The 27497-nt window shown below is 41.0% G+C and overlaps 3 protein-coding genes across 8 annotated transcripts; 1 reads left to right on the plus strand and 2 right to left on the minus strand.

The window, feature by feature from the left end:
• Positions 1-1231: 1231 nt before the first annotated feature.
• tnnt3a (troponin T type 3a (skeletal, fast)) lies at positions 1232-12211 on the plus strand. Of its 6 annotated transcripts, XM_026365943.1 has the most exons (15): positions 1234-1345; positions 3124-3164; positions 3421-3434; positions 4055-4063; positions 4529-4675; positions 6253-6270; positions 6977-6995; positions 7119-7164; positions 7260-7376; positions 7786-7863; positions 8032-8145; positions 8247-8359; positions 8549-8639; positions 9155-9195; positions 11896-12211. In XM_026365943.1, the coding sequence occupies exons 2-15, from the start codon at positions 3145-3147 to the stop codon at positions 11930-11932; spliced, it is 864 nt and encodes a 287-aa protein (XP_026221728.1). In that variant the 5' UTR covers positions 1234-1345; positions 3124-3144; the 3' UTR covers positions 11933-12211. The 6 variants fall into 6 exon arrangements, with proteins under 6 accessions (XP_026221732.1, XP_026221728.1, XP_026221730.1 ...); XM_026365945.1 differs by lacking the exon at positions 6253-6270 and having other exon boundaries at positions 11896-11996; XM_026365944.1 differs by lacking the exon at positions 4055-4063 and having other exon boundaries at positions 11896-11996.
• Positions 12212-13636: 1425 nt separating this feature from the next.
• LOC113166030 (myoblast determination protein 1 homolog) lies at positions 13637-17088 on the minus strand. Its single transcript, XM_026365942.1, has 3 exons — positions 16350-17088; positions 15489-15570; positions 13637-15114 (listed from the first exon to the last, which is right to left on the minus strand). Exons 1-3 carry the CDS (start codon positions 16935-16937, stop codon positions 14894-14896), a joined length of 891 nt encoding a protein of 296 aa, XP_026221727.1. The 5' UTR covers positions 16938-17088; the 3' UTR covers positions 13637-14893.
• Positions 17089-18762: 1674 nt separating this feature from the next.
• Positions 18763-23205, minus strand: zgc:172145 (uncharacterized protein LOC559095 homolog). Its single transcript, XM_026365949.1, has 3 exons — positions 22876-23205; positions 21600-21746; positions 18763-20008 (listed from the first exon to the last, which is right to left on the minus strand). The coding sequence occupies exons 1-3, from the start codon at positions 23044-23046 to the stop codon at positions 19721-19723; spliced, it is 606 nt and encodes a 201-aa protein (XP_026221734.1). The 5' UTR covers positions 23047-23205; the 3' UTR covers positions 18763-19720.
• Between the last annotated feature and the right edge of the window lie 4292 nt (positions 23206-27497).

The raw sequence follows: 27497 nt of genomic DNA on the forward strand, positions 1-27497 counted from the left end.
CCTGCGTCTCCTGTAATTCAATATTTCACACCTCCGTCACATGAAGCCTGCAGCGTTCCAGGTATCTACATGAGGATTGTTTCATTCATGGACTGAAATGGTGTCACGTCAGGTCTTAGTAGATGGTTGTAAACCTTGATTTGGGGATTTATAAGTCTTTTAGGGTGTTGGAGGTCCATTATGACCCTATATTGGACCTCCTTTGGTGACTTCCTTGTAAGGGAATTACTTGTAGGAGTTGTTTAACTCGATCGTGCTGTATGTCACAAAACATTAGACAATGCAACATGTACGGTTTCTAACAGCTCAGCTAAACTCTAAATCAAAATGTGACACCACCACATCAGTGGTGAGTTCTGTTCTTAAATCTGTCATTGTAGCACCCTCTGCAGGAAATCCTAAGCTCAGTCAGGATCCCTGTGGCACACACATCCACACATCCAACCTGTAAATGAAGCTCGGATAAATGGTTTAAGGTGCAGCTTGTTTGCAGCTGAATTAAAAGACAGTAGCAGCAGATCAACATAGTCCTGCAGAGTTTCCATGAGATAAAACAGACTTTAGCAAAGACTTCACACGTTACATAACTGAAAAACACGGATCACTCACATTTTTACAGCTACAGATCACACTGTGAACAAATTGTTCATACAAAACATTTATTTATTTAAGTTATTTTTCATTTTAGTGAAACAAATTTAAATTAAAACTGCAGACAGACGGCCTGATCAGATCATCTCAGTTCTCAGTTGTCATCTAATGTTTGTGCATATTTTTAGGACGAGCATGGAGTAAAACTGTCTGAGGACCATCCAGTGGTATGTGGGGGATGCTACTTTAGGGGCTCCTACTGGTTCATTCTGGGAAATCAAAGATTCAAAAGAATCCCAAATCTAAAGATGTTGAATTTACAGCTTAGATAGACTTTACATTATGTTTATGTCTCCCAGACTTCTGTAGGAGGATCAGAAACACCACCTGCTTCGCCTCCCTGACGTCCACCTCTCCACTCACTCACATGAAATTTGCTTGCCTAATGCAGCGGCCCCAGAATAGCAACCTGAGGTCGTCTTGGCTGCCCCCTTCTCCAAACTTGAACCTCCTTCCTTAGCATGAGATCCTTCCATCTCCATATTGAGTGCCACCAAAGGAGGGGGGAAGGCGGAAGACGGGACCCTGCCCCGCCACGGGCCCGGCCTCGCCTCCGGGCCGGCTCCTCGGCCAATGGGGAGGCCAAGCGGATCGAGTGTCACTATAACAGAAGGACATAATCAGCGCGGCAAGTTTGCAGAACCTTACAGCCTGTCTCGGCCAGCAGGAGCTCGCTTCTTTCAGCTTTTCTGAGGTAAGAAGAAGAGAGAGAGAGAATGTGAGTGTGAGAGGATGTGAAGCTCAAGTGCAAGGTCCCCAAACATCACCCAAACTGAGGACTGCTGAGTCCACGTGTTTTAAAATCACTGACACGACTAGCAGAGGCTCCTGCTGAGGTCAGATCGTGGTTCACTGAGGGAAAAGACTCAATGAAATGTGGTTTGTGCTGATGTCTGATTGCAGCTCGGTGCCGGAGGAGCTGATCTCACTGTGATCTGCATCTAAAAAATGAACCAGGACATTGGATTAGCTTGTAAGCAAGTAAAACCTTGGGCACAGACTAAGTCATGCAGCTTCTAGATGTTTTAAACGTGGGTGTTGTTGCAGGAGGAGCAGCTGTTATGTCAAAGGACTTTGTTGTTGTTTTTGTGCCTGTTTGGTCCGAGTCCAGAGACCCAGCCGAGGTTCATACCTGAGGGATTTACAGATGGCTTAAAGCCTTTGAAGCAGCTTTCCGCTCCAGGAGATGGAACTCGATACTAATAAGTTATGTAACATCACAACAACAGCAGCAATTAATCCAGTTATTTTTGATGTTTCAGGTCAGGGATGTGGATTTAAAGCAGGTTTTCTTGGCCTCTAGGTTTATTTGCTGTTGATGTCTGTTGGTGAAGCTCTAAATGTGTGTATCTTAAACTGCACATAGCTTAAGTTTAACACTTTTCACATCACAAACTGACAGACTGGATGTAAAGGAATTGTCTAAATGTGGAGTGTTTTTCCTAAACAAATGGTGAAAAGTGTTGAAATCTAAATTAAATCTTGAGATGTTAATGTGAAATGCGAAGATCTCCAGCTTTAGACCTTGAACTTTCACAGCTCCTTCCGGGGTTAATTTTAATTCCTGAGAAAAGTGGCCCCACTCAGCAGGGAGGCTCGGCAAGATGATTGAAGGAACCATGTGAGAGCGAAACCACCACATAAGGAAATGAAGGAGGAATTATGGGTAGTGGTCCAAGTGAAGGAACCCAATCTTCAACTTTGGGTCCACTGAAACCAGATCTGGGACCTGTGCAGCTGTCGGTTGGAAATAGTTGCGTTGCCGAGATTCCTTCAAGGTGGCCTCACGCTAACGAGGCTAATGGGCAACTAATCCAAAACTTGATCCACGATTGATCTAATTATGAATAAATTCAGGTCGTACCTTTGTCAAGGTTTTGACCGGGTTCTGTATCCAGGCTCGAATTTCACAACAGAAATCCAGCAGGGGAACAATTTCAATTTGAAAGAAGCTGTTAAGAAACTAAAGATGAAAAGTCGTCAGATGGATGCAGAGTGACCTTTACCGTGACCCCTGGAAGTTTTAGGTAGTTGGTTTTTTTCTACCACATCATTAATCAGTTCTCTGAGCGTCTGAAAATGGACCATTGGCACAAACCTATGTTTGGCTTCCTTCTCACTTATCATTAGAGAAGCTGATTCAGGACTAAGGCTTGAATTTCAGTCCATCGTCTGCTGCTAATTATAAACTAAAGATGTATGGATCTGATTTACTTTGGCTTCAGATCAAATATCTCTATGCGTTGTTTGAAATCACAGGTTCTACAGTATTTTTAATTTACTGCACACAAGGGTGTAATTTTTAATCTGGCATTAAAACATGTGTGAGCAGGTTGGCGGGGTTTGGTCAGGGTGGGGTCGCTAGCAGATATTTAAGACATCTGCAACTTAATCCTGTGCTATAAATACAGTAGGCCGCTCAGTTGCTCTTTCACACAGACTTTAAGTTCCTCTCTTCTCTCTTTCCTTCAGGTTGCAAAGTCCACTGTCACCATGTCTGACACAGAGGAAGTGTAAGTCAATTCAATAATTCATCCACAAATCTAACTAACAGTTGTTCCATAGAGGAAATGATCTTCAGTAGAGATCCACTTAGTTGTAAACATGTTTGGTTGAAAGTTCTGGAAATTACTGCACATTAAGTGCACGTTGAATAAGTTTAGTATTTCTACCAACTAGTATTTCCAAGGTTAATCGTGAACTTTCACGCTAAATGTACGTGATTAGTTCTGATTCTGAATCACAGTTTCTTTGCTTTCTGTCCTGCAGCGACCAGGTCGAGGGTAAGTAGCACCATTGTTTCTGTTGAGAAAAATTCATTTCCACAAATTGGGTGTAGGTACAGTCCGGAGATCCATGCTAAATCACAGTATTATTCTGAATATTGCCTAACGGACTTTCCATCCTCTGTAGAGAGTTATTTGCACTGGACAAATTCATAGATTTGCAGGTTTGGCTTGACTCCTTCTGACTCAAGTTGTGCAGTAATGCTCTCTCCCTTCACTGAACCTGCCCATATATTTTCCTACTGCTGTAGCGTTGTTGCAGATACTGACAACATGTTGACAACAGGGCAGTGTCACATATGCTGTGAAATTTAAACGTATAGAATCGAAATTGTCAAAGCCTGCGCTGACCTGTTGGCAACGTGTCCTGCAGCTCTGCATGTCCAACTGTGCAGTCCTCCTGAGCTGAACACACCTTCAGATGAAACCAACAGTGACTTTGTGATGTTTAAAGCTGTTGTAAAGTGCTGCTCAGCCCAGAAAGACTGTGATCTGTATGCTTAGCACAGATCCCCAGTGTACCCACATTTTGCCTTTGTATTCTGTCAAAAATGGGTACAAACGGGATCTTTTCATAATGTTCTTCTGCTCCTTTCTTTCTCGGACCGAACGTGAAGAATACGATGGTAAGACACAGCCTGCAGACTCCGGATGATAAGTCTCACGTCATTGATACTAATTTGTCAGTCACCTTTGATGACACGTGTGTTCTTACTTTCACGCGTACTTTTTGTGGCATGCTGGTTAACACTAATGTGATTTGAAATGGATGCACAACAAAACGCAGGTTAAAGAACAAACTGTCACGTCAGGTTCGAGTCTTTCTCGTTTTGTCTAAGATCACATCTAGTCGCAGGGCAGGAACCTCCAGGGAATCCCATTTCATCCATCAATGACTGACCATCAATGACTGACCTTTTCCCTCCTGTAACTGCCTGCTGTCTCACCTGCTTTAGCGCCACCCAGTGGCAGTTACCACAAACTGTCATCCACCTCCTGTCTCATCTCCCCCTTTCATTTACTCACCCTCTTTCCCTTTAACCCTCTCACCACCCTTCCTCTCCCCTGGTGACTCGCTGCATGTTGTGTAGCTGTAGAAGAGGAGGTAGTAGAGGAAGTAGAGGTGGCCCCTGAGGCGGCCCCAGAGCCAGAACCAGAGCCAGAACCAGAACCAGTGGTAGAACCAGAGCCAGAACCAGAACCAGAGCCTGAGCCTGAGCCTGAGCCTGAGCTTGAAGGTATGTGGCATGGATGGGGGAAGGGGGTATTCTATCATCCTTTCCCAGGCAACAGGTGCGCTCCCCTGGTTAGAGCCAGCCAGACAGACCCCACTAATCTGGTTTGCACCATGTTCACCATGTCTGCTAATGCTAACGCTACCTTCCCTTCACCTCTGAACAAAGTCAGAGACGAGCTGGTTGAGATGCGATGAGCTCTAATGTAAATACTGAGATCTTACTGTAAAAGCTGTTTTACATTAAGATGACTGATAGTTTTGTCCTGATCTTCTGTAAACAGCCAAAGTCTCGTCCCTCCTGTACGTTAGCTTCTTCTCTCTTAGCTTTCTATTCTCATTTTAATTTTAACGTTTAACATTTTAATTAAAGTTGTTATTAATTAAATGTGTTATTAATATTTTAATTAATTAATTACTGTATTAATAATTGATTTGTGTTTTTTTATTAAAACTTGTATTTCAGTAAACATTTGAACATAATTAACAGTTGTATCAGTATCATGAATTCTAAATCATCAACTTTCTAGAAATTCCAATTTGATATTAAATTTTTATCTGACATTTGAAGTTTCCACGTGATCCTGAGCTAATTAGCTAATGTAACTTCATTATGTATCCAAAGAAAACTAAGTCATTTAATATTTTCTCAAGAGAGCATAAAAACATTTTGTCACTTTTCCATTTTACTTAAGTCAAATTGGCCTCTTTTGTCAGTCTAACCATACTTTTACTTCTCTGCCACATGTACGCTAAATACTTGTATTTGACGTACATGGTTGCTTTAGCATTATTTTAACAACTGATGAAGATAAACATCAGATTAAATACATTAAAGCATGAAGATAAATATGTTAGATTAATTTTTAGAATGAAGAGAAAAAGATGATATCATCTTTTGTTTAGCTCCAGGACCTGAGTTAAGCTCCATTTACTAACACTGAATAATAATAATAATAATAATAATAATAATAATATAATTTTGCCATTTTCACACTGAAAACCACAGCTGCATCATGTTCATCTAAATCCTCTGATTTCCAACCTCCACCTTTTACCCTCTGACACATCCGATAGCAAAAGATAAACTGTTCTAAATATAAACAAATAGGCCAAAAAATGTTTATTGTGCAAAATATGAATAAATTAAAACCTTATGTTAGCCCATCGTGTTCAAAAGGGAAGTTTTAGTATGATTATTATTTTAATACTGCTATTAAAAATCACTTTTGAGCTTATTAATTTCTGAGTGTGGATAAACTCTGTTTTTATGAACTCCACCTGCACTCAGCAGGTATCATATGTGCACATTATCCTGAGATTATTCTGAGATTATTATTATTCACCCCTGTTTCTGCTTATCACTGCTAGTGAGTGATATGACAGCTCTTATGGGAAAACGTACATTATTCAGAATTTATCATGTAAGCTGCTGCACTACAGCCAACGGCTTAACCAGAGAGCAGATGTTGGTCATAGTTTGAATACGTTCAGCTGTTTGATGTACAGTCTGCTGCTCCCTGTGCATCAGCTAACGCTGTTGTCTATTCTGCTTCTGTTTTCGATGCTTGCTGCATGCAGAGGGCCTTGAAGAGGAAGGTATGTTGATTTAAATCTAAAATCTGTCACAGTATCCAGGTCCGACACATACTTTGGGAAAATGTCTGTCTAAATGTTATCTATTAAAATCCAGGAGCGCTGCCCAATTGGCACAAAAAGTTTCAAATCCATTTGAAAGGCTTTTTAAATTTGACATATGTTGAAACGGCTTGAGGGGAAGAAGGGTGAAAGAATATGAAAAGCTAACACGTGCTTTACTGCGCAGCGACCCCACCTTTTCGTTGCTATGCCACTCGTCACCTGCATGTTATGAAGCCGCCAGAATCTGGGTTCAAGGAAAATGAAAAGAAAGAAAAAATGAGGAAACTACTTTTTCTTGCTTGTGTAAAATGATTTTGGGGTCAAGCCAAAAAAAACGTGACACATGTTGTTGATACGGTACCTAGAATCACGCTTTTAGCCACAATTTAGACAAATGAAAAAGCACTGATGCTTTTAATTAACATGATGTTAACAATTCAGATTAATAATGCATAATTTATTACAGTGTGGTTCTGTTTCTTATCCATTAGGTTTCTCATTTGTCACTTCTTTAAACCTAAAATATATAATATATATATAGTTTTTATTATTTTCATTAATCCACTAGTTTAATCCAGGTAATGCCTGAGAGAATGTGAATAATCTGCTTTGTTTCTAACCCCATGACATGTTACTTGTCCCCTCTTCATTTCTTAACCCTCAGAGGAGAAGCCAAAGTTCAAGTAAGTTTCATTCTCATCATCTGACATCAGATTATGTAGATTTTTAGATCTGAGCCGTTTTTGTCTGTAAAGACGAAACATCTGAATCAGCAACGTGTATGTAAACGTAACACTGTCCCACAGGCCCACTGCTCCAAAGATCCCTGAGGGTGAGAAAGTGGACTTTGATGTAAGTAGTCTCAAAGGGACGAGGCGAAGGATTTCTGTTCAGTTGTTGTGTGTTTCTGCACGACTCAGCGTTGTTTCTGCCCGTGTGCCGTGCAGGACATCCAGAAGAAACGTCAGAACAAGGATCTGATCGAGCTGCAGGCCCTGATCGATGCTCACTTTGAGTGCAGGAAGAAGGAGGAGGAGGAGCTGATCGCTCTCAAAGAGAGGATTGTGAGTTTGTCACATTTTGAAAGCACAAAAAGACCCTGAGACCCAGATTTATCATCGTTTAAAATACAATTAACATTAAATATCCAAATGGATCATTTTAGGAACAATAACTAGATAGATTTACTTATATTACTTTTACTTATATATTATTTAGTTTTGAAGTACTTTAGTATTGAGTTCAAGACATTTCTAAAGGAAATATTGTTGTTTTTTAATTAACTACATTAACAGTTTTCAACACTTCAAATTGATGTTGCACAATAAAAAAACGTTTGTAAAAAATATATAATCAACTTGTTTTTTTACGTTACAGCTAATTTGCAGTGTTTTTTTAATGGACTTAGACGTTTTGCTGTCTTTCTCTCGTAGTCAAAGTACGTTTGACCTTGTTTTTGTTGTTGTCCTGCAGGAGAAGCGTCGTGCCGAGAGGGCTGAGCAACAGAGGGTCCGCGCTGAGAAGGAGAAGGAGCGCCAGGCCAGACGTGAGGTTCGTACAGTAGATTTATCACATTTCGCATTTGAAATATTACCTTTATGGAACATCCAGGGAGCCACATGGTTACAGCGCTTCACACTCACCTGCAGCCTTCAGGTTTCATAAAGGCGGCTTTCACAGGCTCAGAGGTCTCACTCTGATATGTTTTTTGTGAACCAGGAGGAGAGGCGGATCAGGGAGGAGACTGATGCTAAGAAGAAGGCAGATGAAGAGGCCAAGAAGAAGTCAGCTCTGTCCAGCATGGGCTCCACCTACAGCAGCCACCTGCAGAGAGTCAGTGCCAACGCTAATACATATCGTGGTCGGTCGCTGTGGAGTCTGTTTATTGAATGACTGTTAACCTGCGTCTGTGTGAATGTGTCTGCACTGGACAGGCTGACCAGAAGAGAGGAGGAAAGAAGGAGACTGAGAGAGAGAAGAAGAAGAAGATCCTGGCCGCCAGGCGCAAGGCACTCAACATCGACCATCTGAACGAAGACAAGCTGAGGTACGACTCTACCCTGGCTCCAGACCAGTAGATTCCTCAGTATTCACAGCTTTTCTGGTCAGGCTCAGCTGCATGTAGCTACGTACAGCTACTCAAGTAGTGTAGATGTACTTGGTTACTTCTGTGTACTGTGTGCTGTACTTAATATTAGAGTACTATTGAATTATTTCACATTCTCGTTTCCTGCAGGGAAAAGATCAATGAGCTGCATCAGTGGATGAGTCAGCTGGAGTCTGAGAAGTTCGACCACATGGAGAGACTGAAGAGGCAGAAGTACGAGGTGAGACTTCACATCACAGTGTCTGTCTGAATGAAGAAGGAGAAGATCACTGTACAGTATCTTTTACAAACCCAGAGGACTTGGAAAACACTGTGGATTTCACGTGATGATATTCAGATCTTTACATGAGAAACTTTAGGTTTCAAATATACATGACTGGACTTACATTAGGTGACAGGAATACAAATCTTTATTTGTCTTCAATGGATTTAAAAGTGAACATTAACAACTTTGTTTTTAAATGTTAAACAAATCCCATAATTTAGGGGGAGTTGTTAAATTCAGATTTATCCTTATTCTTTAAACAGTCTTTACTATCTCATATATTCACATTTATTATCTCAAGGATATCAAAGTTTACTTCAGTTTACATCATAGAAGAAAAAGTTAATAGGGTTTCCATAATATAGCAGGTTTCTCAAACATCAGCACTTGGTTGGGTCCTGAGGTGACCATTCACGTGAGCGTACCATCATCTCCGGATTTGAACGCTCGATTTGCTCTTTGATTCCCAGGTTACAACCCTGCGTAAGAGAGTGGAGGAGCTCAGTAAATTGTAAGTAGAGCAGAGCAGGGCGTCCGCCTGCCGGCTTCAGGCTCGCTGCATGTTAGCATGAATGAAGGTCAGAGAACCGGGAGAGACGCCACCGAGAGAACAGTTTGTTTCCTAAAGAGACAGACGTTAACTGAAGATCACAATTTGATTTATGTATTTATGTCTTTACACAACTTTGCGTTGTGCAACTTTTCACAATTGTGAAAATGATTTTGTTAAAACAAGATTTAACTTATTGCACAACACAAAGTTTTAGTGACAGGTATGAACAATCAAAACGCCTGACTTCCTGGATGAAACTCTTGACTTCCTGGATGAAACTCTTGACTTCCTGGATGAAACTCTTGACTTCCTGGATGAATTTCGCCCTGATGTTAGGGTTTGGGTTTGGATGAGTTACCGTCCATCCTCTGCAGTAATCTGTTTTTAAGATAATAATTTAAGTCTTCATTTGATTAGCAATCCCACAGAGTCAAACTTTTCATTTATACACACATCAATCCCCTAAAGTGGTGGTGTTGGGTGACTGGAACCGCCCTCAGGTGTGTTAGTGACAGGTAAACAGGTAAGTAAGAACCTGTTGAGGTTTAAGAGCTGAGCTGTCTCATCTTTCCTTTTGCGAAACCACGATGGGCATTTTAAAGCACAGATGATCATGATCAGAAACTAAAGTTACAGACATAATTCAGGCTCAGATCAGATTTAGTGAACACAGAGAAAACACTGATCATGTGCACGACTCCATCTTGGTTTCCCATGATGGCTCAGCCTGAAGTTTTCAGCCAATGAAGCCCGTCAAAGAGAAGAGGAGGGAGTCGGTCTCCTCTGAGGTAAACGTGTTGTGCTGCGTGTTAAAGCTGCTGCTGTGTCGTCTTTCAGGTGCTCATGTACCGGAGTCGCATTGATATGTTGCAGAAGCAGTAAGTACTGGTGATGCTGCGTTCACTGACACCCAGTAATCTTGAAATGTAACTCCACTGAAGTCCTACTAGTCTCACAACCACTTCCATCAGCAAGACAAAACTGTCATAACATTCAGGACAGTTTATGTCGGTTTATGGCACAAACTGTACATACAGACGCTAATGCTGCGTGTATATTTTATCAGTCAGTCATTGGCATCATGTTTGTACATTGAAAATAAATGTAAGACGTCTCCAACGTAAAGACGAGGCCTTTAACTCGTGAGCCTGAGTGAAGCCATAGATCCAGAAAGACATAAACACATTTCCTCACTAACAGCAGTGTTCAGGGCCAAATCCAGACCGAAACAGAGGAAAACCATAAGTCATGTTAACAGGCTCCCAACGAGGTTAATATGATACGACTGACTAGGAAACGTCGGCAAACGTCCAACAGCAACAATTTTAATTACCAGAAAAAGAATTAACGATAACATTTACTTTTTCTTTATTAGTTTATTTAATGTATTTAATAACCTTTTCAGTAATAAGGTTAGCCAACTAGATATATAGCTGCTTGCTACTGTGATTACATACATGAAACAGGCTAACTAGCTAACGTAGAAAACTAAACAGAACAAAATTTGTAAGATGCCAAATTTAATGAGCATAATTTAACATAATTTACCAAATTTTTCTCTAGATCTTCATCTGACTTTATGCAGCTAGAAAATGTGTTTGAAAAACTAAAAAGTAAATTAAATCATGTAAATCGATAGCTACATCTGAGCACGGATGAATAAACTCTTTTCAAACTTGTAAAAATGCGATATTTATTATTTTGTGCGCTCAGATAGCAGTTTATGAATGGATTAGTTCGTTTCAGCTGCACATGGATTTCTACCCCCAGTTTCTGTCTTCATTACCTCTGTGAGCTGTGTGTGTCTTGGGTTTTTGTGTAGCTTCTCTAGTGTGTGATTTTATTGAATGTTCCCACTGGAAATCACGTCATAATAACTAGAACCACACTGATGTCATGTGAGGAGTGTTCCCTGGGGTTCTCTGAAAAAGGATGGATCTTTTTCAGCAAGTCAGTGTAATTACTTCCAGAATGGTGCATCCTCTTTCACTGGGAAGGTCAGGGCCCTTCTCTTCATGCTGAACCCTTTGTGTGTCCATCACAACAATTAATTTAGCACCTGTTGGACTCGGTAATGATTCTGTTTTACAGGTAAGTGCTGCATGGATTTGTGTGATTTCTGGATGAATTTAAACAAGTCAACCGAGACGCCTGACGTCAATTGCTGGTTGGAGATTTAGCATTTCTGCTAATGTCACACAGTCTGAAATCCCTCTGAAAATGCTAATTGTGAACAACAGAAGTCGCATTATAAGATTTTTTATGCTGGTCTTGAGATATTTCTCTAGTTTGACTTAATAGTTCATAATCTACATAGATATTTCAAATATAAACATTTATTCAAGGCAACAGTCATTAGTAAATTTTGAATAAGCAGAAAAAAACTAAAAGTCATAGTCTGTTTGGAATCTATTCTGGGGGATTTTAGATTTTAACACGCTAACAAACATATGTTAATGCAAAATGCCAAATATCCACCTCCATTTTTATGTACTTTACATTGTGCCTGAACTTTACTGGCTATAGTGGAAAATCACATCTGTGTTTCAACTTCTCCTAACGAGGCTTTGGAGCAAAGCTTAGCAGTGTGAAAAGCCGTCAGTTCAGAAACAACCCGGACTTCTGACATGTTTCCAATTTTTGTGTTTCGTATTACAGCAGCAAGAAGGGAGCCGCCACTCGCCGCAGGAAGTAGATTGGCCAGTCCTGCCACTGCTCAGAAACCAAACTGCAATCGTCTCGGACACACACCTGATGAAGCAACGCACTCTGTGGCGAAGGCCAAAGCTCAGAAGAGACGAGTTACACTGAGGTTTACTCGGAGGTTACAAAGCCACATCCTGACGCCTGCAACCAGGAGCCTTTAGCTGCTGTTCATTAGGAATAAAAAGTACTAAACTTGTTCGCCGTCACGCTTCTTCGCCCTCGACTGTTTGGTTCTCAGTATTTTTGTAAATAAAGTGTGACTCCTCAAGCCATGTCTGTAGATCTGTTGTTATTCACAAATCAATAAAGTTCAGTATTTTTAGCTGTGTAATTTTAAAGTCGTTTGTTCAACACTGTCTTCTCAATGCAGAGTTGAATTGGACTTTGTGTTTAACGATGAAGCCTCTGCAGATCCTGTAGGTTTCAGTGCTGTTGAATCATTACATGATTCTGTCAGGATTAAAAAATCAACTAAAACTGAGGGAAAGGAGAAAACTTCTACTGGGCCTCGAAGGTCTTCAGCAGCCTTATTGTCTGTGGTACAACTCAACATCTTATGATACGTCAGCAAAAAACTACTTACTGTGTTTTTAACACAAACTCAGATTTAATCAGTTATTGAGGTGATTACTGGTTATTAGAATCAATATTCATATATTTTAGAGGCTTCTCAAATATTCTTACTCTGATGATTCGACACCTGATTGAGACAACAAGAAACAGGTGTGATCACCTGTGTGCAGGTCTACAAAACCCAGCAGACGACAGTTGGACAAACTTTTAAATCTGTGTGTTGGTGTCGGTTTGGGAGCTGTGATGATGAAGTGGAACTAGATTTAAGAATTTAGGAGTTGGAAGAATTTTAATTCTAATCTTTTCACCACCCGTCGTAACCGTAACCTCACAAAACTTTGAACTTACATTTATTTAGGTCATCTGTCTTGACCTAGAAGAGTCTTGACCTATAAGATTAAATCCAGCATTTCCTCACTCATGTTTCTGAGGTTTCATGTGAGACTGAACTAAAAATCCACAAACTCTTTAGATGCAGTTCTTCTGAGCAGTCACATGGTGGCGCTGCTGCTCTTTGACTCTAATACTCATTTTAAGTGTAGGTTCAATTTTAAGTTTATTCAGCAGCTTGTGAATAAATTAGACTTTGATATAAACTGTTTCAGTGGAAGAATATTTAAAAGCCAACTGTATTTTATACTAATACAGACATGATTTCATAGTACTGCAATACTCAACTTCCTTTGTGCAGCTGTTGGTATAAATTATATTACACTGAAATATGTCAAGTATAATTGTTATTATTACTAATTATTAATATAATATTGTGAAACTGGATTGAAATACAGATACAATTTAAAGTGGTTGTGAAACTGGAAATTGAAGAGAGTGGAAATGTATTATTAGTATTTTTGTTAAAAACAATCAGTTATAATATTAAAATGTTATGGATCCAATAGTTGAATATTCAATCTTATATTATTCTAAACTTTATGTATGTTTCTTTTTAAAATGCCTTTCCACCATAACTCTATCCCAAAAATGTTGAATTATTTGTAAAGACCTAAATAGCAAATGGTTAATTCTTAAATAATTTGTTAATAATAAAAACTAAATAATTATACAAATAAAGATTCAAAAATAAAGCAATTATATGACATATTTTTATAAATAAGCAGGTTCATTTATTTGTCATTAGACTCACTCAGTTTTCAGATGTATAAATATAAAGTTTAACATTTTTCACAACAAACATAAGCACATACAGACAGAAACATTAAATACATAATTAATACTTTCAGTTGGAACAAATCAGCTCTTATTTACATAATATGTACAGAAACAGAAAAGTGGTCCTCCGCTGCAGCGAATGAAAACTTGAAATCATTTTAAATGGACAAAGAGGTCTGAACCTGATGCGGGGAAAATACTACAATATTCCCCATAAATGAAAAGTTTTACTGCGGAAATGATGGTTTTGTGTGGTATATTTCTAAAACGTCTCACGGTTGCTGTAGTTATTTTTGGCTGAAGGAATTGAACAGCTGGGGCCTTTAGGACTTCAGATAGACGAAAGTGGAGGAATGTAAATGGATGGTTTTTAGCCTCCATCCTTCATCAAATAGACAGAAGAAGAAGAAAAATCCATCTGACATATGTTACGGCTGAATCTTAAAATAGTTTTTCATAAGTTAAAAATAAAAATACAGCAAGAACTGAACTGATTTCTAATATCAGTAAATATAAAATATTTGCAAAAACTACATCTCCCAGCATTCAGTTGGTTTCATCTAAAAATCCACGCCAGGTTTTCTTTAACAGCAGGAAATCTGGGGCTCAAATATGCTAAACTATGGAAGATCATTCCTGCCAATAACAACAAACAGTGCACTGTAGTATTTGGAGTATAATCACGTCAGAATGTCTTCGTCTGTTAAAGCAAAAAAAAATAAATGGTTGGAAGCCTCGTTGTTGTTATTTACAAAATTCCAGTGATACACTGAGATTTCAGCTTTTTTCATTCCTTAGTTTAAGACTGAATTAAAGATAACAGCATAGTTTTGTGTTTTCCAGGCCCACTAACCCATCTCTGAAGCTTTTAATTACATCTCAGATCTTCATCAATGCAGAAACTAGAAAATGTATATAAAATATGGCTTATTAATGAAGACTGTGGCAGAAAAACCTTAGAAAGAAATTGTAAGTGGAACCTATTCTATTTCGAATGAAGAATAAACCTTTGTGCTTTTTTCTGGCAGGAATGAGCTTCCGTATCATCAGCTAAAAATAAAATTAAAACAGATGTGGTGAAAATGTCAAATATTATGTTTCAAGATTTAAAAAACAGCCGATGCAAACAGGTTGTGAAGACTCAGTTCAGCCTAAATACTGACGTGTGGACTGGACGTGCGACGGGTTAATGTCCCAGGAGGAGGGTCTATAGGACCTGGTAGATCAGGTTGGGGTCCTGGCTGGTAGTCGGGGACGGGATCTGGATGGGCCCCGGAACCGCTGCCTCGCTTGCTGGATCTGATGGCGGGGAACCAGGGCCGTCTGCGGCTGGCAGGAGGCTGCTGTTGTCGGTGGAGATCCGCTCCACGATGCTGGACAGACAGTCCAGACTGGAGACCACCGAGCTCCTCTCACTCTTCAGACCTCCTGCAGAGAAACCGGACAACAGAGTTATAAAATGTAATGTTTAATATAAAATCAGTACATCTTCAGAAATTTAAATGTGGGGGGACAAAACATGGAAAAAAAAGGATTCATTTAATTTAATTGTTAATTATCTATCATCTAATCTATCAGAATAGAACCAACATGTTGTTGCTATGATTATTTCAATGGGTTTAAAAAACTACATTAACTCATTTTTATACCATTTATTTTATTTAAAACGTTTCTTTTGACAGAGGACCGTTTTATTGTTTGTCTTTCTACTGTTTTACTGCCAGAGGTGAATGAAGTTTCTTTTTTTTTTTTTTTAATTAACCTCATTGGTCTGTGAGCTGCTAACATTAAAGAACTTTTACCGTTTGGAGTCTCAGAGAAATAAGAGCTGCTGTCATAACTTCCTCTCCTGGTTGACTGACAGGTGGGTCCGTTAAAATCCGTCTGCAGAAAGAAAAAAGACATTTAGACATTTTACATGGAGCAATAACAATTCAGCTTTAATGTTGCAACAGGTGGAGAAAAAAGAAAAAGAGTCTGCATCAGGTTAGAATTAAGGAAACGGTGTAAATAATTATAATAATGTTAGATAATCTGCAAACTCAGATCCAGACTACGACCGACATATAAAATAATTATAAAACCAGCTACTATCCTGAATCACTGCGCGAAATTATTATTATTTATTATTATGTTAATTACCTAAAAGTCCAAATTTGATTTGGAAAATTTAAAAAACAAAAAAGTTTTTTTCTTGAAAATTAACTGTGGATAGATTTAGGAAGATTTTTATTTAGGCTCAAAAACTGAACCTTGACAAAACTTAATATTATTCACTAAATGGGATGGAAACTAAATGTTCCTTCTCCTCCTCACATGTGATTAAACATAATTTACAAAAGTAAATTGATGCGCACACGTCTTATTTCGACACCACACGGTGAAAGTCCAAGAAGGAAAACTATATTTAAAGAGTTTTTTTTCGTGCGTTGAACTGAAGTTGGTTAAACTAATGAATTAAAATTCATAATAAAAAACAAATCTAGAAGCAAATGTAACTAGAAGCGCAAATAAAACCCAAAGAACAGATTAAGTGTTGGAGACTTATCCGTGCGTAAAAGCGCACTGGAGAGATTTGGGCACATTCTGAACCGTAACCAACGCTCTCAGACGAACTCTCCGCCGACCTCCCCCCTCAAACACCTGTCAGTCCCTGAACTCACCATGCCGTCGGAGCAGTTGGAGCGGGGGCTGGAGGCGTCTGAGTCTCCGTTATAGTGCTCCAGCACCGGGTAGAAGCCGTCGTCCTGCCCGCCGCGCAGCAGCGCCTGCAGGGACTCGATGTAGCTGATGGCGTTTCGCAGGATCTCCACCTTGGGCAGCCGCTGGTTGGGGTTCGCCGTCGTGCAGCGCTTCAGGGTCTCGAAGGCGTCGTTGACCTTGCTGAGCCGCCGGCGCTCCCGCAGCGTGGCCGCCTTCCGCCGGTCCGCGTTGGTGGTCTTTCGCTTGCAGGCCTTGCAGGCCCAGAGCAGGCAGCGGCCCGCCTGGTGGTGTCCGCTGGGGGCGCGGACGTGCTCGTCGTCCTCCACCTCGGCGTTGTGGTGGAGGTGCAGAAGGGAGGACGGGGAGGAAGAGGAGGAGGGAGGGGAGGACGAGGACGAAGAGGAGGAGTCGTCCGGCTTCAGCAGGCCCACATGGACCAGCCGCGGGTCCAGGTCCTCGAAGAAGTGCATGTCGCTGGTGTTGAAACAGGGGTCGTCGTAGAAGTCATCGGCGGCGGGGATGGGGAAAGAGATATCCGACAACTCCATGGTTCAGTCCCAAACCCCAAAGAAGAAGAAGAAGAAGAAGAAGAAGAAGAATCCAGAAAAGTTTTCAGCCAAAAACTTTGATTTCAGGAAACAGGTGAAAGAAACGAGCACGAGACGTGAAGCAGCTTCAGCGGGTTCTGGGGAATGTAGAGTCCTGTCCCAAACGGTTCTGTCCCGTCAGCTGTTGACCTGGATCATCTTATACCTGGGACACCCGCAGCGGGAGGGGTCCGGACCACGATGTGGGCTGGGGTCCGACCAATGAGCAGCCAGCAGGAGGGGTTTACAACTTCACAGTAATTAGTGTACAATTACTTCTAACAGAGCAATAACAGCAGGATAATATACTGCAGCTCACAGTGGGGGGGGGGGGGGCAAACACATGTTTAATACAAGTTATTATTCAAATGTTTGGTTTTATTATAACGTTGTAAACAGGTCGTATTATTATTATTATTATTATTATTATTATTATTATTATTATTATTATTATTTCCTGTGTGTAAGAAAAGTACAAATAAAAGTTAAAGTTAAAAATACAATTAAAAAATCCTTTTTATTCAGACACCTGTGAATTAATAAAAATTAATAAATGTGAAAGAACCAAAAGGTCAACTGGAGCTTAACGAATAAAAACAAATAGAACAAGTGTTCACTGAGCATTTTACACAATAGAAATTCTGAGTGTTTATGTTTCATCTGTCTTCATCTGCATCTTGGTGCATTATAAACGTGTTAAATATCTTAACCTGGTCCAGAAGCCTAATGTAGGACATACATAGATTTACAGGTAAAGTGGAAACAGCTCAAAAGCAAATCTGATATTTAGAAAAGGAAATTTCTCATGTTTTTGTTGATTACAATTATAAATTGATCAAAAGTTTAAGTCTATTTAAATTTTATTGTAGCATCTACAATAATGACAGAACATGTTAATATTCAAAATACACAGTTGATCATTTATGAGTTTACCAAGCAGAAGTATGTTTCCTGTATACAAGTGTGACCTTTGACCTCCCCCTTAACTGCTTTGTCACATTAATGATGTCAGAATTAAATATAATCCTGCATCAGGTAGATGTTATAACATTATGGAGAAAAACTGAACAGAAAATAACTGAACTTCTCTGTATCCACAAAATAACTGGTCACATGTTTTATTATTTTCAATATTAATAGGAGGAAACAAACAAACAGTGTTTTGAAAGTGTAAATACTACATAAAAGTGTGAACACAGTAATTAAATTAGGTGTCACCGGGCTCATTTCTCTGCTTGTGGTCAGAACATCAAATGCACAGGACTGATTTCACCTCAGTGTCGTGAAGCTGCAGAACTCAGCTGCTGCAGCTGGAGGGCGCTGCACTGCAGACTGCAACATCCAGTCTGCTGCAGGACCCAGTGTGGAGGCTGTAACCAGATATTAGTGTCTCCCAGTCAAACCTCACAAAAAAAACTAAAAACATCTATACTGTGCAGGGATTATCTTCCTGGCTGCAACTGTTGTCCTTTTGCTGAAGCTTCTACAGTCGGTGATAATTATAAGATAAGAAACCATCTGACCAACGGCCACATCTCTGGTCTGATCTAAATCTCTAATCCACTAAACTTCATTTAAATTAAGGCATATGTTGGACACTGTACTATCTATGCTGTGTATGTAAACTAATATGTAGTTACTGTAAAAAATGCTAAATGCAAAGTAAGAATAGCTATTTATCATTATCTTATTTTTCAAAAAGGAAAAACAAACAAACAAACACTTTCCAACTTCATCTTTATTACAGTTGTAAAGAAAAACATGAACTATTTCATCACAGCTTCTCCTTCATACTGGAGCTCTGTCAAACCAAAGCAAGAATGTGAATAAATAAATAAATAATACTGTAAAAGGGCATTTATGTTAATAGTTCACTAACAGAAGACGAGTAGCAGAATACTGGTAGGAAAATATGTTCATTTAGAAAAAGTCCCAAAGGTTTTAAAAATAATTTAGTCAGACAAAAGGTGGCTCAGCTTCGTACATGTTGACATTAAAAATACAACTTCTGTTTTAAATGATGGTCAAGAAGTCTTAAAATAATATATTCAATTTAAATATATTCTAATTTATTCTAACTTACAGTGATTCACATTATTATTGTGACATTTATCTCATTCACAGAACAGGTGTTGAAACACGTCACATGAAGATAGTTTGACTTAAACGTTAAAATCTGTCTGCTCTTATGATTTAATGTTATTTAGTAGCATGTAAACGAAACAGCTTCAAAGTGAGCTAAGCTAGCAGTTTCCCTTTGTGCTAAGCTAGGCTAAACACAGGATGGTGTCAGGTGGACGTTAGCTCAAAGTTCTGGCTGTGTTTCAAATACAAAGACAATGATTATTATTCAAATAAACAATGAGGAACATTACGTTATGAATGTTATTCTAAGAGCTTTGGAGTTGGTAGCTTCTTTAATTTCTCCACTGATGGAGCCAAAAGGAAAGTTTGTGTCTGCTTTCAGTTTTTGTGCCAAGCTAGGCTCAACACTTGATGTTCACATTGATGTTACTGTTATTATTTCAACTTTTTATAATTAAAATTCAGATAAAAACTTTAAAAGTCCAGAACCTGATATCCAGCTCGACTCTGGACAATAGTCCAATAAGTAAATTTCCCAAATTTTTGCTCTGGTTCTTTGGATTCATTCAGATTTGACTGAAGTTTTAAGAAACACCAACCGAGCTGATCCATCAGCTGATCCATCATCTGATCCATCATCTGATCCATCATCTGATCCATCATCTGAACTCTTCCTGCAGCTCGTTCAGGATGTACTCCCCGAACCCCCCCGTTTGGTCGCCGGTGCAGCCCACCCGTCGGGCGTTGGTGATCAAGTCTCCCACCAGTTTGAGGCGCTCCACCCGTGGTGTCAGGAAGTGGCTCTTCACAACACTGGCGGTGTTCGGGTCTCCGTGCTCGCGAGCCAGATGGTTGAGCTCCACCAGGACACCGACCTCTTCCTTCAGCTGCAGCTGCAGCAGCTCCAGAGCCGGCAGCACGGCGCAGACGGCCTCACAGCCCGGCTTCTGGAAGTTAAAGACAAAAAGATGTGTTCAGTTGATTCATCTACTGTCATTTATCACCAAACCACTGTTAAAGGTGGGATCAAGGTCCTCGGACTCTCTGTGGTAAAAAGGACTAATCTGAACTTAACCAATGACTCTGTTTACATGAGCATCTGTGTCAGGTCCTCGACTCTGTCTTAAATTTAAATGGTGAATTTCTGCAGAATATTCAGATACAGACGGAAACATCACACACAAGTCCTGAAAATGTAAATCCTACATTGACAGAAGTGGATCAGTATCTCCCTGCCTACAGTCTTTGTGGTACGTTACTGAACATGTCTCCACAGTGACTGTCCCCCTGTTTATTTGAGATTTGACCGTTTTTGGTTTTTTTGCAGCGTAAAAAACCAAAACTGCCAAAAACTGATCAGTTTTACTGGATGAGATGAAACTGAACAAACTGAAGTGAAGTGAGCACTGCTCCGATGTGCTGTCGCAGTGCACAACACTTGAGGGATGGATAACAAGGCGTCCCGAGCTGCTGCTGACTGGGTCCAGGCCTCAGTCCTGAAACGATTTTACATGACTCATAAACCTGTGGCAGCGGTCGGAGGCCACGCTGCGACACGCCAATGCCACCGCCGCTGCCAATGCTGCTGACCATCTGGAAACGCCATCAGCACCAACGTCCCTCTGCCGCAGCATTAATCTCTCCAATTTTCCGCAACTCATGGGGGGAAATGTACACCCCGACCGGCTTATGGCCAGTGCTGGGGGCAGGTCTCCAGGGGTTTAACCTCCCTCCTTCTGTGGCCTCTTGGTATCTCAACCCAACCCCTCAACCCTGTTCCTATCACTGACGCCTGGCCCCAAATGAAGAGCTTCGTTCCAAAATCAGATCTCACAAACAGAAACAGAGGGAGATCGGGAGACACCTGCTCTGACAAAATGACGGATGGCACAGGAGGGGAAATAAATCCTGGTTCTGCGACGTTTTGGGAGGAACGTGAAATCTGTGGTGGAGTAAAATGAGAACGCAGTTACTGACTGAAGCTTCTTTGTCTTACAGATACAGTTCAGATCATAAATTTAGTTCCAAAATTGATCCACAAATCTTCTCTTCACACCAGATCATCTCAACAACCCTCAGGACCCAGGAGGACCCCCATCCTGCTGAACGCACCTGACTCCAGACGGACTCCTGTCTGTGGTAGAAATGAAGTTTGTGTACATAAGTACTGCACTTAAATGCAGTATTGATATACTTGTACCACTACAGAGAGAAATACTACACTCTTTACTTAACGACATTTTATCTGACGGCTTATTTAGTAGTTTTAAGTTAACTTTGTGTTGTAGATTAGGACCCAAGTTAAACACAGTGAAACGAGACAGATCAACACATTTAAAGGGCCGTTCTGTGTGATACATCACATCATATCATCGTCTCGGTTTAAGAACCACTCGTGATTTTGGAAGAAGTGTTCATGTTGATTTGGCGATGCTGTCGTTAACGATGTGACATCAAGGAAATGATTTGTTTAAAAAAATAAATAATTATAAAAAGTAGTGACTGAGTGTAAATCTGCTCCTTCCTGGCTGATTTCACCTGGATGTCTCTGCCGCAGTAGTTTCCCCCTCTCTCAGCCAGGTAGCCCAGCATGGCCTCAGCCTCCACCTGCTGCTTCAGCGCCTCCTGGTGGAAAAACGAAGCTAAGCGACGCAGAGAGACGTCGTCCCGCTCAAACACACTGGCCTGGAGGAGACACAGCAAAGGCCGATGAGTGGAAACGCACATGATAACGTGCTGAAACTGTTATTACGTATAAAAAGCCTCAAAATCAACTGTTCACATACACGAATGAATAAAAACACTAATGCTGCACAGATTAGTCCGATTCTGTGTCACTGGGATTTTACCACACACTGAGGCTCCATCCCAGCTCCACTAGTCGTGTTTTCAGTCCACAGCTTTCTTACACTGGGTTTCTACACCAGTCAGTGAATCCAGGTCGTTAAAGGGCAGCTCCGCTGAATTTACACATCAAAGTCTGACAGAAAAGTAGAATAACTCGTGTGTGTGTGGTGATACAGAGACATCATGTATGATGGGTGATGAAGGAACCATCTTTTGCTGGTTTATGAAGACGACACCTCTGATTGTTCTGCATCAACTTCTAGATATTTGTCAAGTTTTGAATGCTGTCACATTCAAAATGCTTCACATCCACCTTCCCACAATCCCCTGCTCACATTACTGTCCCAGTGACTTTACTAAAGTAAGTTTAGGGATGTTTGTAGCTACGGTGTGAACTCTTCTCCCACTTTTGTTCATCTTATATTTGTTGCTGTGTAACGTTAATGTCGTGTTGTACTGCGGAGTAAACATATGTTGGTTTGTTTTCTGTTTTGTTGGAGTTTTGTGGATTCAGAGTCTGTTGAGGAGGAATCAGGGACATGGAGACGGCTCCTTTCAGGGTCTGGTCCTGTTGAACTGGGAACAGACAGGTGAGATACTGCTGAAGACGTATGAGGTAGATTTAATCTGAACAGGTGGAGCAGTGAGCAGAGGAAGCTGCAGCTTCTCTCCGGGTTGATTTTCTACTTTTTAATTGTTTTTCTTTGTTCCAGTTTTTATTCATGTGCACTTTCTCACTGAGCTGCTTCTCCCACCTCCTTTTTTTAAAACGTGGTGGTACAACAGACTAGAACTGTGGTACTGACTATTTAATTTAGTTTTCTGCTCATAAAGTTTCAGTTTCAGTGGAATTATTTCGTTTTTTTAAACTCTGAGAATAAAGAACAGAAGACACCAAACTGGTAAATATTCCTGAACAATAATAATAATAATACTAATAATAATAATAATGGAGGTTGTCTCCTACCAGAGCCTGCAGCCGGTACACTCCGTCCCACAGCAGGCTGCTCACCCCGCACAGAGCCTCCTCTACGGCGGCCTGCAGGTTGTGTCTGGCCCGGCTGCTGCCCGCGGAGCTCCGGTGCGCCCTGCACACAGTTAAGCTGCTCTTCAGCCTCTTTCCTGCGGGCTCAGCCATGTCAAAGCCCGGATAATGTAACAACGGAGCACGGAGGGAAACGACAGGTGATGTTCACGACTGCGTCACAGTCATAATAAAAGCCGTCTGCGGCTCCAGGACCCGGACCCGGACCTGGACCTGGACCTGAACCTGGACCGGACACAGGATAAATTTAGCCTGCACGGATCAACTGTTTCCCGGTCAGCTGCTCTAGTTCATCCGGTGCAGAGAGAGATCTGCAGAGAGCAGCCACGAAAACAACAAAGTTATATTAACTTAAACATTTTTTTAAATTAATTAATTAAAAAAGAGATTTTTTCTGAACAGCTGCATCTTTAAAAGTTGAACAGATTATTTTTTAAATTCAAATTTGCTTTAATCAAATCAAAACATGCTTTTAGGAAGTAAAAGCTTAAATTTTTCACCTGTGCTAAACTGAATTAAAGGGACACGGTTAAAAACCTCAGGCCATCACTAAACCACGACGTCTGTAAAGCTGCACAAACCACGGTTATGATGAAACACAGATCAGGACAAAGTCAGAAACCGGGTAATAAATATTTCAGTGGTCTTCAGAGATGGGGACCATGATAGACCACCGTCTCAGCAACACTGGATCAACCATCTTTGTTGTGGTTTGATGAAACCTCTTTGTGTGAAAACCTGCTTGGAGTTTGTCAAACAGCTGTTAAACACGGTACAGCGGAACCTTAACTTATGTCACCTTGAATTTACTCGTAGTGTAAATTATCACGACAGCAGCCAGTGACCTGTCAACTGACAGAGGAACCACCAGCAAGAAAATATCAGACGGATGTAAAGTTCTAGTGAGAACATCTCTTATTCGAGGTCCAGTCGCCTCGTTTTGTCTTCAGTCCGACACTGATCCTCTGACCATCACTAGCTGTGTCTCCTCTTGGCCTCTGGTTCTGAGGAGTCCCCCCTTCTCCTCCTCATGTTTCAGTTTGGCTCCTTAGGGCTTGATGAGTGACGGGAGGGGCTGGCTGCTCCCCGGGGGTCCAGCCGATCCACAAGGGAAGAAAGGCCGGCTCTGACCTCCAACACAACCCCCCTGACCTTCAGACACCTCAGCATCACCTGAGCTGGACCTCACTGTGAGTATAGACGCTGCAGGTCGGTCAGCGTCCACCAGGTGACGGGGGACACGTCCACACGGTCGCTGCTCCGAGCGTCCACCTCATGGTAGAAAAGTAGTTTTGTAAATACTGGATTAAAGCTTTGTTTTGAATTCAGAGGCTGGAGGTCTGCCACTGTTACAGCCCCACTCTGCTTCTCTACTCTGCTACACAAACACTCACCGTCCTCTGAGCGGAGGTTGCAGCTGTCAACAGACACTTGGAGCTTCACTCAGACTCTGTTGTTGTTCTCCAGCTGAACTCTTTGTTCATCTTCAGCTAAAGATTCATCAGTGAATCACGTCCACAACATAAAACGGTAATAACAGACTTTAACATTTTTCATGCTGCAGTTCTGTTTGGAGAAAACCACCAACAGATGAAGACGTCAGGAGCTGAACGACACACACACTTAATAAAGGTGAACTGTCGGACTGACAGCGGAGGTGTCGGCGTTCACACCTGCTGCTGGCTGTAAACCACTAACACAACATCCACTGCTGGTGGCACATTACTTTAGCTCGGAGCAGAGTTTATTGCTCTGCAGACAGTTGAGGGTTTTGTTGTGTTTGTACAGTGATGGGGGGTTTTTGGAAGGGAAGATGTTTTTCACCTTGGGTGGAGACAAACTATCTGTGAGCTGATTCCAGTCTTTGTACTAAGCTCAGCTGTGTCAGACACCTTTTACTAAAAGATAAACCTGCTACCTCAGCCGACTGTACTGCCCACTGACGTCACACCTGGATGTGGTTTAGGGGAGGACGGTAACAGAACCACAACTTCACTGGAGAGGTCTAATTATATTAGAACCTACAGAACTGGAACTGGAACTTCACGCTGCTCTAGTCGAGTTAGAGGTCGGACAGTGGGCGAGGCTGCTCCTACTGAACCACCACTTCATTATTGGAGGTTTCTTTTCTTAAATTACTTAAATTCCCTGAAACAGTGCAAAAGCCAGAACATTTCTAGTAAAACAACATCTGAACGGTCACTATGAGCCTAAACATCCAGGTAAATAAATGAGCATGATGTCAACAGTGATGTTGAATTTATCAGAGAGGCTCAGATTCTGGATGGTCCTGGCCTGGCCCCCTGTGGGCCGCCCTGGACACCGGGTCTGTGTAGAACTAGTTAACAAAGTCCAGTCCTTTAATTCTATCCTGTTGGTTGTGGTTTTTATCTTGAGGGCCTCTGGTTGTGTTTACCTTCAGTTCTCTGTGACACAGGATGTAAAATTTTAGTGACTTTGTCGCTAGACTCAGATTTTTCAGACTGAAGTCGGGACTTTTTGGGCAGAATTTAGATTAGGTACTTTTTTGAGGAAGGTTTCTGAAATGTTCATATTAATAATAGTAAAAAGAATAATAAGAACTAGAATTACATAATAAAGAGAAGGCAATAAAAATTAATAAAAATAGAGTGATCAGAGAAAATCAATAAATATTATATATAATAATATTATTATTATTATAAATGTAATATCCAGTATTTGGATTCACTCATTATTGTTTCAGTTTGTACATGAAAGGTTTCTAAAATGTAACATAGTAAAGATGCATGTTGAGGTGATGAAGTAGCAGCTTTAGATGAAAGATACGACTCTACTCGTAAAGCTCCGTCGCTGTGACTCAGATTCAGATTCAGTTACTGTGATTCAACAGGTTGGTATCGAGCACGTTTCTGGGTTTTTTCCACATTCTTGTTGAAATATTTGACCTTGTATGAATCGCTGCACCAGAATCAATCTACAGACACAGTGAAGCTATGTTTGTTCACGGGGTCCCAGTGGACTCGTCTCTCATTTTAAATTCCTGTCACTCATCACATGACCCGAATTATAAATACATGGCTGCTCTGGACGCCTCTGGATGTCTTTATGCTTTAGACAGAACAGCTGGTCCACAAAACAGAACAAAAACAGAAAACAAAGGCTCCTCTACATCATTCACAGTAGCCTTAATAATATTTTTTATATTATTATTTTTATGAATCACACTGAAACGTAACAGTTAACATGACCTAATACAGTATTAAGCATTAACTAACAGTTAATTACTACAATAATGAGCCTCGATAACTGTTGATGAGCGACTCTTCTTAAGGTTTACATGCTAATTACAGTAGTAAGTAATGTTACTGTAGTGTGACTGACATGAATAACTGGTTGATAAAGATGTTAATGGTTACCTGATCATGTTAATTAACATAACACAGATGACGTCATTTATTTAAGCTAATTAATGATTAATTAATGCTGTTTTTGACCAGTTGTGTTTATTCTTTGTGCTGATGCTACTTCGACTTTACAGTAATTTACAGTAATGTTCACTGAGTGCATCGTCCTCCGCGCCCTCTCACGTTAGCTGCCACCGCTCCGCTCACACTGGTTTGAGCATCGATACGTCATTTTCATCTTCTCTCAAACATTAAACCATAAAACAACAATGGAACCAGTTAGAGGCCCAGTTAGCAGCAGGGCGTCCAGTTGAATGTTGGTGCTGTTCGAACTGGGCTCAGTTCAGCCACAGGGAGAATCTTATAACCCTGAATCAGTGAGTCCCAGAGTCTCTACATGAATCATAACATGGCTTCAGTTTTATAACCTCATCACTCAGGCTGCATTTAACCAACATCAGTCTGAACATCAGATGATCAATCATCACTCTTCACTTCATCTCTGCTCTAACATCATCTGAACTTGCTGCTTTCTACACTTTACATCCTCAGGGTCTTCCACTGTACGGTGACGACTCTGTTGGATTAAAACCTGTCTCGTCTCTTTTCTGAGGTCCGACATGAGCAGTGAGGGGGTGGCGCTGGGTCGGTGCCTGCAGCGGGTCACAGCTGTCAAACTGATCAGCAGGACTTCTCCTTACACCGAGCCAGCAGCTGTCCATGAAGTGTCCTCCGGATCATCATCAGCGGCAAACTCCTCAGTCCACAGCTCCCCTCATTACCAGCTCTAATGGGGGGCGGGCCGGGACAAGGTAAATACAAGCAGAGATCAGAGCACAACAGGCTCCCTGACACCAGAGTCCAGGACCACAACCCAGGTCCTGTTTTCATGAGTGTTTAGTTGCTGCTGTCATCGTGTGGACGACCAAACGCAGGCATTTTGAAGGTTGTTGTTGTCCTGATACCAGAGGAAAGTAAATTCTCTGAGGCCTCTTGTGCCAGACGCTGTGATTACCCAGAGATCCTCTGGAATCCCCCCTTCCTCGTTTAGGGGACAAATTTAGCCCAGCGAGGTCTAGTGAGGGGTAAATGGACGCCGCTGTGTTATGTGGCAGAAATTAAACAATGATAAATGGTGATGCTGGGGGGGGTTGAAAC

The sequence above is a fragment of the Anabas testudineus genome, chromosome 6, assembly GCF_900324465.2.
Source record: "Anabas testudineus chromosome 6, fAnaTes1.2, whole genome shotgun sequence".
In the NCBI taxonomy this organism is placed as follows: Eukaryota; Metazoa; Chordata; class Actinopteri; order Anabantiformes; family Anabantidae; genus Anabas; species Anabas testudineus.

Coding starts and splice junctions, on each gene's coding strand:
- zgc:172145 (XM_026365949.1), bottom strand. CDS start 23,046: ATGGCTGAGCCCGCAGGAAAGAGGCTGAAGAGCAGCTTAACTGTGTGC. Junction 21,747..22,875: donor TGTACCGGCTGCAGGCTCTG/GTAGGAGACAAC, acceptor TGTCTCCTCCAG/GCCAGTGTGTTTGAGCGGGA. Junction 20,009..21,599: donor ACTGCGGCAGAGACATCCAG/GTGAAATCAGCC, acceptor TTTAACTTCCAG/AAGCCGGGCTGTGAGGCCGT.
- LOC113166030 (XM_026365942.1), bottom strand. CDS start 16,937: ATGGAGTTGTCGGATATCTCTTTCCCCATCCCCGCCGCCGATGACTTC. Junction 15,571..16,349: donor CCAACTGCTCCGACGGCATG/GTGAGTTCAGGG, acceptor TTCTTTCTGCAG/ACGGATTTTAACGGACCCAC. Junction 15,115..15,488: donor TTTCTCTGAGACTCCAAACG/GTAAAAGTTCTT, acceptor GTTTCTCTGCAG/GAGGTCTGAAGAGTGAGAGG.
- tnnt3a (XM_026365943.1), top strand. CDS start 3,145: ATGTCTGACACAGAGGAAGT. Junction 7,165..7,259: donor GTGAGAAAGTGGACTTTGAT/GTAAGTAGTCTC, acceptor TGTGCCGTGCAG/GACATCCAGAAGAAACGTCA. Junction 8,360..8,548: donor CTGAACGAAGACAAGCTGAG/GTACGACTCTAC, acceptor CGTTTCCTGCAG/GGAAAAGATCAATGAGCTGC.